The sequence below is a fragment of the Mesocricetus auratus genome, unplaced genomic scaffold (assembly GCF_017639785.1).
Source record: "Mesocricetus auratus isolate SY011 unplaced genomic scaffold, BCM_Maur_2.0 Super-Scaffold_100003, whole genome shotgun sequence".
NCBI lineage: Eukaryota > Metazoa > Chordata > Mammalia > Rodentia > Cricetidae > Mesocricetus > Mesocricetus auratus.
In genome coordinates, this window is record NW_024429188.1 from 100,362,233 (window position 1) to 100,373,516 (window position 11,284).

The following is an 11,284-nucleotide window of genomic DNA, read 5'->3' on the forward strand; positions in this document are numbered from 1 at the left end:
AAATACAAGTAAGGACATGCAAGGGATGATCAGACACATGAACTGTATTCTAGCTTTTTTTCAAAATAAAGGCACCATTTTAAAAGAAATAGAAAGTTTTTATCATATTTGTAAATGAATGGCTGATCCCCCAAACAGAAAGTTTTCCTATATCTAAACAAAAACCTTTTAGTTCATTCCTATCAACAATATGCTACCAGATTTTAATGTTATTCTTCCGTGTGGCTACTAAAACTATAGAGATGTTAAAAATCTAGACTTTAGCAGATATGCAAATTCTGAGTCTCAGTACAGTCATGTGCTTTGAGCCCACACCCATCCTATGAACACCAGCCAGCACACTACCAAGCTAAGAACAGGGTTTGTGCACTTTCTTGGCAGTTTTGAATTCCTCCCACAGACCAAGTGACATACTAGAGTTGGCTATAAACGCAGGAAGTTTGGGCCTGGAAAAAGCCTGTAGAATTTGAACAGCTGGTGTGCAACAATGTTTTGATACATATTTTAAATGGTCTTAGAAATTCTAAAATGAGCAGAACTCTTTTCTGACCTCAGGCAACATACTGGCAAACAGATGGATGAAACACAACTTCTAATTTTTTTAAGGAAATATTAGTTTAATAAACAACTTGAGCTTTTCTCAGGCTCTGTCTCAAGCTCCCTCCCTTCCCTCTCCCCAGACAATAAGATCAGTCCTTTCTATTCAGCAATATATTATTATATATCACCCAAGCACTTTACCATCCCTGGAGGCATGAAAACATTTCAGATGTTGCAGTAATGGCAGAATCCAGGGACTTACATTACAGCCTCATAGGCCCTCTTGGTGACCCTAATGTGGGTGAAAGGCTCATCCTCAGAAGGTGGCTCCTTCTGGCACTGACTAACCATACCTCCAATCTGTCACCATCCTGTTTAGCTTTACAGAGATTTCCAACATATGAAAGACGCCTCAGAGCAATCTAACACCAATACCTACTCCTGCTGGAACAAAGCTTTCTTGATACAGAAATCCATTCTTCTTAGGTCAGGGTGGCAACTATGGCCCAACCGTTCCCCTAAAGCTGCAAGTGTAAAATGGTTGATAACAGTAATAATGGAGGTGAAATTAGTACCAGCTACCATTTATAATCACTAGAAGGAAATACCTCATTGTGTTTTGGCAAAACTGTTCATCAAGGCACAGTCAACATATCAAAGTATATGGAGTCAGACAAAACTAGAGACAGATTTCTGCTGTGTCACCAAAGACCTCAATGACCTTGGAGAAGTCCTTCAGCCTCTGTGGATTTCAGTTCCTTCTGATAAAAGGGAATATTCTTGTTCTGCCTGCCTTCCTCCAAAAGAGAGTACACATTCCCAGAGAAACAGCAAGATAATATGCAGCTTATGACAAAATAGAATGACTTATCTACACAGGCTGCTCTTCTTGGAAACTACTTCAGAGGTGTATTCTGCAGTCCTGAGACTAGCATCTCACCTCAGGACTCACTAGCCATGCAGTTGCCTTGACTACTAAATTTTCATCTCCCATGTGCAATCATACATGCATGCATGCATTCATACTAATTATCAGAACTCATTCTGCAAGCAAGGATCGGTCAACATTCTGGAAAATTCTGGATCCCTCTGGCTATCACTGAATAATTCTGTAGATGGGCAGAAAGGAGTGAAATAATAAAAGTGCTCTTGAGGTAGTATTGTATTTCTCTAGGAAATTTTACTTCGTTTACTGCACAGTCAACTGACTTTTTCAAACGTGGTTCTTCTTTGGTTAGACTAGATGGCACTGTGGTATCACCCTTTCAATGTCTGAGAAAATCACATTGCATTACAATTTTGCTTCAACTAGAGACAATCCAAGAGGCTTCGACAAGCCCTTTATCCTATAGATTACATCTGAAGGAACCTGCCAAAGGACAATGACTGTTTAATAGATAATTCAGACTACATTAATAATGTATTTACAGACATCACATCCTGACCTACATGTTCAAAAGAACTGAAATAGGCACACATGCCACACACAAACGCTAGACAAAGCTATTGCTTCCACAGCAGTGAAGACTTCTCTTGTATTTCCTCACCACTGCTGTCATGGTGGAAGTTTACTTTTGTCCATCCCTCAGTATACCTACAAGCTTAGACAGCATAAGAGATCATTTACAGTACTGCCAAATGTGAAGGAGCTTTCTTAAACACCACGATGCTGTTGTGTCAATGACTTACACAATTCTTGCCATAAATCAAGGCCCAGTGTTCCTGTGACCAAGGTTCTCTTGGGATGGGAAAATAAATAATTTGTTAGTGTAGAAAGGAAATAGAAGTTCAAAGGATTCAGCCAGAACTCCAGCCTTTGAGAAAAGTCACTGTAAACTGAGGCTGTGACCAGAAAACCAGGGGTTCCCTTTCCTGAAGCTAGACAGGAGAAACCACACCCACAGTTTCTTAACAGCCGCCTGCAAAACACCATTTTGGCCAGGAAACTGAGTGAGTGTCTCCACGGGATATGGAGGTAAGATGGGCCCCGGTGGTCAAAAGCAATACTAGCACCCTTGAAGGCCCATGATGTCACCAAAATGGGCAAAGCAAGACACACATGATCATGGCCTTGCCTGCTGGAAGACCCCAATCCCATTCCCTGCAACTAACTCATTCTCAGACTCTGTGCCCCAGCCTAGATGTTTTTTAAGAGCTCTGGGAAACAATAGCCCTGGCTGTGTTGATTTGTCTCCAAAGTAGCTCCTTTTGTCCACTTCACAGCATCCTATGACCTCCAGGAATTGGCCATAGCAGCTAGAGAGAAGAAAATGCCCTGCTGGCTACAGACTATTCATAAATCAGTTGCTCCTGCATCATCCCCAGTCACCCAGACCCTGAGCAGGTCATGGGTGCTGAGGCTATGGAATTTCTGTGCCTCAGAAAAAGCTCCTACCACTCCTGGGGTCCCTGAGCCCTATGCTTGGTCTAGAGCAACATTCCAGCTAGTCTTCAGGGCAGCATGCCCCCTTATATTTGAAAAGCACTGTTAACACAGTGTAGGCAGCAGTGAGGGGCACAGGATGGGAACTGGAAGCTCTTACTGAGTGTCAGCAAACAGTGACAGAATGACATCCACTCTCCAGAGACAAGTGAGACCTGGGGTTGGGAGGCAGTAGTAGCCAGGAAAGAAGAAACAGAAAGGTGAGAAAGAGAGGAGAAAATTGGAAAGGGAGATAGACGCTGTAAAAAAAAAAGCAGGAAAAGGAAAGGAGTAACCGACAGCAGACAAGATGGGCAGAGAATTTCCCGCTAGAGAAAGCCAGAAACTAGAAGGGGAAAGAGAATGTGGGAGCACGAACCTGGGAAGGATCACCAAAGAGAGAAAGAGCTCTGGGCTTGCAAGCCAGGTGCAGAGGAGAGAAGACATAAAGAGTAGAAACCCAGAGACTGCATGCAAAGCACTTCTTTAGGGCTCTCTAGTGCTCTGAGTGTAGTGCCCAGTCCTGACTGCTGCTGGGATGCTCATTCCAGGCAGCCAGGCCACTCTCCCCATACTCACTCAGAACCACCAAGCAGGCCTGATAGGGAAACCAGCTGTCCCAGGCTGGAGCCCAAAGGCTTCCTGACAGCATCTCAGCGCTGTAAAGATATGCTCTAGGGTACCTAGCCTCTACCCGGCAGCGACTCAACACTCAGGATGCTAAGGTGTGCACAGGGTCCCCAGAAACTGCAGTCAAAGCCTTTCCCGCCCCTGGTTGACCCACTGAGAAGTAGCCAAAGACTCACCTGGAAGGTCTCAGCCTGGCATCGCGCTTGCCGTCCACCACCGAGGGCACGCAGCTGGTGAGCTCGGTCCAGTCAGCATGCAGCCCGCAGCTCCAGCCGGTGGAGAACCTGGAGAAGAGCCAGGTCTCCCTCTTACCCGGCCGGTGACAAGTGCATTTCTTCTGCCCCACGCGGCACTCACATGGCTGCTCCAGCTGGATGTTGCGCACCAGGTGACGGCCAAAAGTGGTGCCCCCAGTCTTCTGGATGTGCAGGAACACGATCAGGTCATCGCCCTTGATGTCGAAGTCTACCTTGCGCAGGAGATCGCTGCGGCTGAAATTGTAGCGGGGTACAAACCTGGAGGAGCTCTCATCCTCCGAGCGGTACGGATCCGGCACCGGAGAGCTGAACGCCTGCAGGCGGAGGAGCTGGCATTCTGTGCCGGGGCACACGTATTGGAGAACGATCACGGCAAATAGGAAGAGCATCACCAAAGCCAGCAGCAGCTTGTTGGATTTCTCATCCATGTTCCCGACGCTGGGGGAAACCCAAGCTCGTTACGTCAAGCCCCGCAGCCTGGCCCGCTCTCGCCTCGCTCCCGCACCGCCCCCACCCCTTGGTGCCACCGTAGCGCCCCTTTCCCCTCCCGTCCACACCGAGTACTCCAACACAGCGGCGGTGGCGGCGGCGCCCTTCCCCGCTTCCTTCCTTCCCGGCAGGCTCAGCGCTGTGGCTTCTGCCGCACCCCCATCCCTCACCCCGACTCCATCCCGCTGGCCGTTGGCCCCCTTCCGTGGTGTCTTGGTCCCCGAAGGATCCCTCCTGTCCCTGTCTCCGCACTCCCTAACTCACACCCACCCCTATCCGGCACCGGGTGCTTCCCGCTCTGTTCTTTCTCTGCAGCTCCCATCCCCATCCCACTTGGCCCATGGGACTCTCCCGGTGCCCCAGACCCCAGTCCCCTCCGCATGTGCGAGCTGCCGACCCGAAACGCGGGCTCCCTTGGTGCCTGTCCCGTTGCCCACAGGGTGACCTCTGGGAGTGAGTTGGGGTTCCAGGGTTCCCCTGGAGGGGAGAAAGGGAGCCCGCGGGCAGCCGGACTTTGCAAGCTGAGGCAGCGGCGGTGCTGCCCTTTCCCGCGGAACAGCGGGGAGGGAGCCGCACCGTGGTCAGTTGCGCGCTCAGCCGGTCCTGAGTCCCCCAGCCCGGTCACCGCAAGCTCACTGGAACTTTGAGCCTTGCCTTCTCTCCCCGGCTACCTTCCCTGCTCCTGCCACCCCGGCTCACCCTGGACCCAGAGCGCGAACCCCACTTTCGCACACCACGTACCTGGCCAAGGGACCGAAAATCTTGGAGAAGATTGCACTGAGCACGTGCTTGAGCGAGTGGCCCACCGCTGCCAGGCCCCGAGTGAGCAGGGCCCGGCAGAGGGAGCCCAGGTCCCAGCGTCGCCTAAGGTCGTGCATCCGCCTGCGGCGGCCTCGAGGCAGCAGCGCGAAGAGCGGGGCGCACAAGGCTCCCGCCAAGGAAGAAAATGCCTTTGGGGGCTCGTCCTGTAGCGGCGGGGAGTTGAATCCCAGAGACACACCCCTAGGAGGGCCGGCGCGGACTGAGGCGGCGACCGACCCGGGCAGGCTTGCTGCCAATTCGGCCTCTACTCTGGAATGCCGGCGGGGACAGGTGGTGCGGGCAGGCGCTCCTAGCTCTGGTTGCAGAGGCGGCCTGAGCGCCCGGGCTGCAAACGCAGGCAGTGCCATTCCCCCCTTCAGGCAACTCAGGGTACTAAGGATCAGGAGCGAGCTTGAATTTATATAATAATGCCTCGCGCCCAGGAGCCCCAGCCACTTCTGAAGCAAAAGCCCTGGGCTTTCTCCTGTGCTGGAGAGAACGGAGGTCACTCCAGAGAGTGCATCACTCCACTTTGGCTCGTAATTTCAACCACCCTTAAAATAGCTAAGGCGCAAATTGGACCTTTTCCCTCTCTCTTTGCCAATTTCCATTCTGCAACGGAAGAGGGGGTATTTTCTGAAAAGGTAAGTCAGCATGGAAATAAAGCATGACTAAAAAAACCTTATATGGGGGATTTTGAGCATTTTCAAAGCACACTCGCCCTTATTCCTCTCCCCTTGTTAAATCCCCTGCACCAAGGCCACCGCCCGCAGAAAGATTCACTCACTATTTTTTATTGAATGAATTAACTACACCCCACATCAGAGTGAGTCAAAATGTTGTGCTATCTGAGGAAACTGAAGCCCAGAGAGAATTAGGTATACACTCAAGGTCACACAGCACAGCACAGGGATTTATTTTCAGAAACCCAGGAACTATCCAGCCATTTTCTCATAATTAGAACACGTCTCTCAATAAATATTTATGTGTTCGTTATCAAGACCAGTTCAACTCTTTTCAGCTGGGGGACCCGGAGTTCCAGAATTTAAGAATGGATATTCCTTGAGAATAAGGCTCCTTGACAATTTGGACCCCAGACGTTTCCTATCTAATTAATAGGAGAAATTGCAGTGCATGAAGACACTGGAGTTCCCATTACTGAACAAGCACTTCCAATCCAACTGATGCAAAAGTAGTGCGGGCTTCAAAGCAGTACCACTGGCATTGGGGCCACTGGAAGAGGATGCTGTAAGCTGAGAGCTAGTGTAGGGATGTTTCTTCCCAGAGCATTGTTTCCCTTGCTGTATGGTGAAGCAGCATGCAGAGCACTGAGTCCTTGGAATTTTACACTTCCTTACAGAAACTGTGGCATACTAACTTGCTCTTCCTGATGCTCAGTTTCCTTTTCTGTCACATAAGTAATGCCTCCCCTTTAACCAAGTAGGTTAGTGTGAGGATAAAATGTAGAAACCTTTGGGTAACAAACACCAGGTGCTGTTTACCTGTAACCCTTGCCTAGGTGTACCAAATGAGTCTGAGGCTAGTTGAAGAATGAAGGGATCCGTGTCAAGCCATTTTACAGCAGTGCCCCTGTCCTTCTACTCAGAATCTCCAGTTCTGCCTGGACTTACCCAAGCCTCAGGGAACCTACATTAAGGGTTTCTTTGTCTAGCTGCTGCAGGTGTGGCATTCCTGCATCCCTGGCCCCAAACTCCAGGAGCAAAGTTGTTCAAAGAAACTGGATGCTGCAATACACAAAGTAGACCTCACCTTCCCCTCAAAGCTACCCTGGGTCTGCTACATCTGTGGAATAGGACCTATACCCCGCTGGGGGCTTGTTAGGATGTAAGCCCTGAAGATACAGGGATTATCATTTTCATGGCCACCCACACAGTGCCCTCTTTCCTGACACAGTAGGTAGCTCTCCTCATGATGCCACATAAGGTTCCCCCTATCATTATATCACCACGGTAATGGTATTCAGTGGATTCTTAAGAAAATACTTTCTGAAACTGGTGGCTTGCACATTCAACCCCTCAGCTACCAATTATGGAATTTTTATTTAAGAAGGATTAATGGGATTGGAATATGGAAAAGGAAATTACCTTGGGTGGAGGATAGAGGGAGGTGGTGAGCAGCACCAGGGGGGGAAAAATCAGGATTTTCTCAAAGCGTAAAAAAAGAAACCTGGGCACAAGTGTAAACACACATGCACAAACAGGCAAGCATGCTCACAATGCGAATATCAGTGGAAGTGCTAGTCAGCTTTATCTCTACAGAGCTCAAGGAAATAAACGGTAGTGCTTTGCTAACAGGCCAATGTGAATATATAAACAGCTCAGTGGAGGATATTTTCATTTACAAGCCCTTCTTTGACCCCTCTTCATGTTTGCGAGACAAAGAAATGAATCATGTGGGCCAGCCAGGTGGCTCAGCCAGGTGGCTCAGCAGGTAAAAACACTTGCTGCCAAACCTGACTATCTGAGTTCAATTCCTGGGACCCATGTGGTAAAAGGAAAGAACCAACCATTGCAAGTTGTCATCTGACCTCCATAGGAACACAATGGCATAGTCACAGGCACACACGCACGTGCGCGCACACACACACACACACACACGCACGCACACACACACTATTTAATAGCAAAAAAATCTCATGTTTGTTGTTTTGAAATACATTCTCACTATATAACCCTGAACTGCTGGCTTAGAACTTCTTATGTAGACAAGGCTGACATTGAACTAACAGAGATCCTCCTGCCTCTGTCTCTTTAGTGCTGGGATTAAAGGTCCGGGTCTCCACACCTAGCTCATAATGTTTTAAGCCAGTTTATCATTTTTGTCTTGGACCACATTCATAACTATTCTCAGCAGGCTGCCCACTTACTGCGGGTTGGGCACAAAGAGTGTGACTTCTGGAGAGAGACTGAGATAGGAGGAAAAGAGCAAAAGAACAGGCTAAATTGCAACGTCTTTGCTTATTCATCTCTTAGGAGCAACTTGAGTTGCAGCGAGTATAAAACTTGAGGATTCAGTACTTGGAAGGTAAGGAAGGCACTGCAGCCTGAGCAGGGCCTCTGGTTGACCGTGGTGAGGTTTTCAGTGTTTGCACAGAACTGTCCTTCAGTGGTTTTCAACAAAAGGTTGGTGATTCAGAGAGCACAAAGGTCAGCCTGGCTTGTATAGCAAGCAGAGCACTGGGAGCCCTGCGTCTGGGTGCTGGAGGCTGAGAGGACAGCAAGCAGCACTGGCAGGAGTCCTTTGTTATAAGCATGAATCCGAATCCGGAGGGCACCCACTGAGATAGCCGGGTTCTTTTGTCACAGAACAAAGACGAGAACCGGGGACACGTGGATAGTGATAGAAATAGTGACAGTCCATTAAGAAAGACAATGAGACTCTCAAGAATGGGAATGGACTAGAGAGCTGGGACAAATCCCAGGCTGAAAACTCCCAGGTCTCCTCACAGTGACCCTTTCTAGGCCACTCCTGTTTTCTCCCACACTTGCAGATTGCATGCATTTCCCAGGGATGCTCTGCTTGGTTACAGACAGCCCTGGTGGGAAGAGGTTAGCGTCCTTCTGACTTTTTTCATATGGTAATCTTGATGCCTCTTTCTCCTGGCCTGACTTTCCTACCACAATTTAACTAGGATGCAAAGAAACCTAGTAGGCCAGGGAAGCCACTTCCTTGCTGGCTTCTTTTGTCCCCTGTGTATAAGACAGCAAGGTTAATGTGATTCAAAGAGCGCTTTCCCGATCTGATAATGCCAAGACCAAGGTTACTTGTCGGCTTCAAAAGCCAAAATGCCACAGACAGTAGGAGAAGTTGGATTCCTGGTCCTCAAAATGAAATTCTATTGCATTCTACGGCATTCGCAACACAGGATCTCAGCAGCTACATTTGTTATGGGCCTATAATACACTAGTGACAGCAGGATCCCCTTTTCAAATTAGAATAGAAATAGCGGAAACAATATTAGGGAGAGTGTAACACATTTACTATAAAGCATAGAACAATATGCTTTCCCCTCATCCCGAGTATTCATTTCAGCCCCGTTTTTCCAGCTGTCTATAATTTTTGAAAATGCTCATATTCTCAATAATAGGCCATTTTTGTCACAATGATTGAAGGCATGCAAATGATGGGGCCAATTCATTTCTGTGTTTCTGTGTCTCTCCAAACTGAATGAACAGCAGTGCTTAATGAAACACTATTCTGACGCTCAAGCTTTAATATTATAAACAGGTTGGGTGTGTTATACATGTCCCTCTCCACAGTCCCATTTTCCCTCACAAAACACAGAGCTTTGATTTCTAGCCTGACAAAACCTGGGGCTCAGGAAATTAGAAGAGGAGGCTAATGCTGGGGTGCTGTGCATACTGAAGGAGTGTGTTGTGAAAGTAAAATAAGTGCCTCATCAGTGTGAACATGCAGGCTGACGACTGCAGAAGCCTTTCCGGAACAGGGCAGTTTCCCCTTCTTGCTGAGAAGGAATAGAAATCAGCTCATGCTGGGCTTTTAGATGTTACAGCATGCCAACCTGCAGCAAGCATAGCCTCAGCTCCTAGGCAGTCTGCTCAATTCTCTGCATCCCAGTTCCTGCACATACAATAGTGAGCTGCTTTATGGGTACAGTAAGAATGAACCCAATCTCTAGTGGGCCTTCTTTTTTTTTTTTTTTTCGAGACAGGGTTTCTCTGTATTGTCTTGGAGGCTGTCCTGGAACTCACTCTGTAGACCAGGCTGGCCTCGAACTCACAGAGATCCGCCTGCCTCTGCCTCCCGCGTGCTGGGATTAAAGGCGTGCGCCACCAACGCCCGGCTCTAGTGGGCCTTCTTAAAAAAGATAGAGCAAAGCTCTGGAGAGGACACTGCTCTGAAGTTCAACTGGAGCTCTCTGAGGCTCAGTTTTGTCCTCTATAAAAACGAAGCTCAGAGTGACCTCACTGAGTTCTCGTGTGAGTTAACTAAGCTACTGAGAATACTTTGGGTTCCTGGAAAAACGGACCTTTCTCTACCAATTTTGACTCCGAATATCTTTGATCTGATATCTTTTTTTTCCCCAATATTAACCTACTGATGATAACTGACATGACACTAAGAGGGGTTAAAGTGGCTTTGTCTATTTATCTCTGCTATTTTCTCCCCTCCCTCCCCCAGTTCCCTATCTCTCTCTGCTGATGTATCTTAGTGGAACCATTCAGCTACATGAAGGAGTAGGGCACAAAGTCAGGGAAGAGGAAGGTGCTTGTGTCAGAAACCACGACAACTGCATTAGCTCACTGCATGACCATGGGTGAGTCACTTGATATCTTTGATATCTCTGGAATTTAGTTGCTCACCTTGGTAAAATAATAAAGTGCAACTGGATCCTATAGGTCTACCTGAAGAAGGAAGTGTGTGTGTGTGTGTGTGTGTGTGTGTGTGTGAGAGAGAGAGAGAGAGAGAGAGAGAGAGAGAGAGAGAGAGAAAGAGAGAGAGAGAGAGATGTAATCTTTGCTGACTGATGGAAGGACAAATCCTTTCTAGATCTACCTTTCTGTACACTATCAAAGATGACCAACCCTCTAACTAAAATCTGAGTCAAAAAGGCAAAATGAGGGGCCTGGAGAGATGGCTCCAGGGTTAAGCAAGCTTACTGCTCTAGCAGAGGATCAGGGTTTGGTTCCCATCATTCACATTATAGTTCACAATCATCTATAACTCTAGTTCCAGGGTTCCCAATGACTTCTGGCCTACAAGGACACTGGACATACAAGGTATACATACTTGCTATCAAAACATGCACATAAAATAAATTTTAAAATATTTGTAAAGGCAGAACAAGGAGTTAGAAAAGTGGATCAGTAGTTAAAAGCAGTTGCTCTTGCAGAGGACCCAGGTTCAATTCCCAGCACTCACATCACGTGAGTCACAATTGTCTATTACTCCAGATCCAAGACATCTGACACCCTTTTGTGGTTTTTGTGGTCACTGTACACACATGGTACACTTGCATACAAGCAGGCCAAACACCCATAAAATAATTAATAATGATAAATAAGTATTTTTATACCAGAACAAGAATTTCAATGAGGAGTAAACTCTTTCAGGTCAGGCCATGGTGGTGCATGCCTTTAATCCCAGAACTCAGGAGGCAGAG

General features: G+C 47.7%; 1 protein-coding gene across 3 annotated transcripts in view; it reads right to left on the reverse strand.

The window, feature by feature from the left end:
• Hs6st2 (heparan sulfate 6-O-sulfotransferase 2) overlaps nucleotides 1-5,619 on the reverse strand; it is a 261,265-nt gene extending 255,646 nt beyond the window's left edge. For 2 of the 3 annotated variants that reach the window (XM_005085553.4, XM_005085552.4), the window contains exons 1-2: nucleotides 5,080-5,619; nucleotides 3,769-4,287 (exon numbers count right to left, since the gene is read on the reverse strand). In XM_005085553.4, the coding sequence (XP_005085610.1) occupies nucleotides 3,769-4,287; nucleotides 5,080-5,507 (947 nt within the window). In that variant the 5' untranslated portion in view covers nucleotides 5,508-5,619. The remainder of the gene's footprint in view (nucleotides 1-3,768; nucleotides 4,288-5,079) is intronic. The other variant, XM_013124847.3, reaches the window with a different exon arrangement.
• Nucleotides 5,620-11,284: the final 5,665 nt, after the last annotated feature.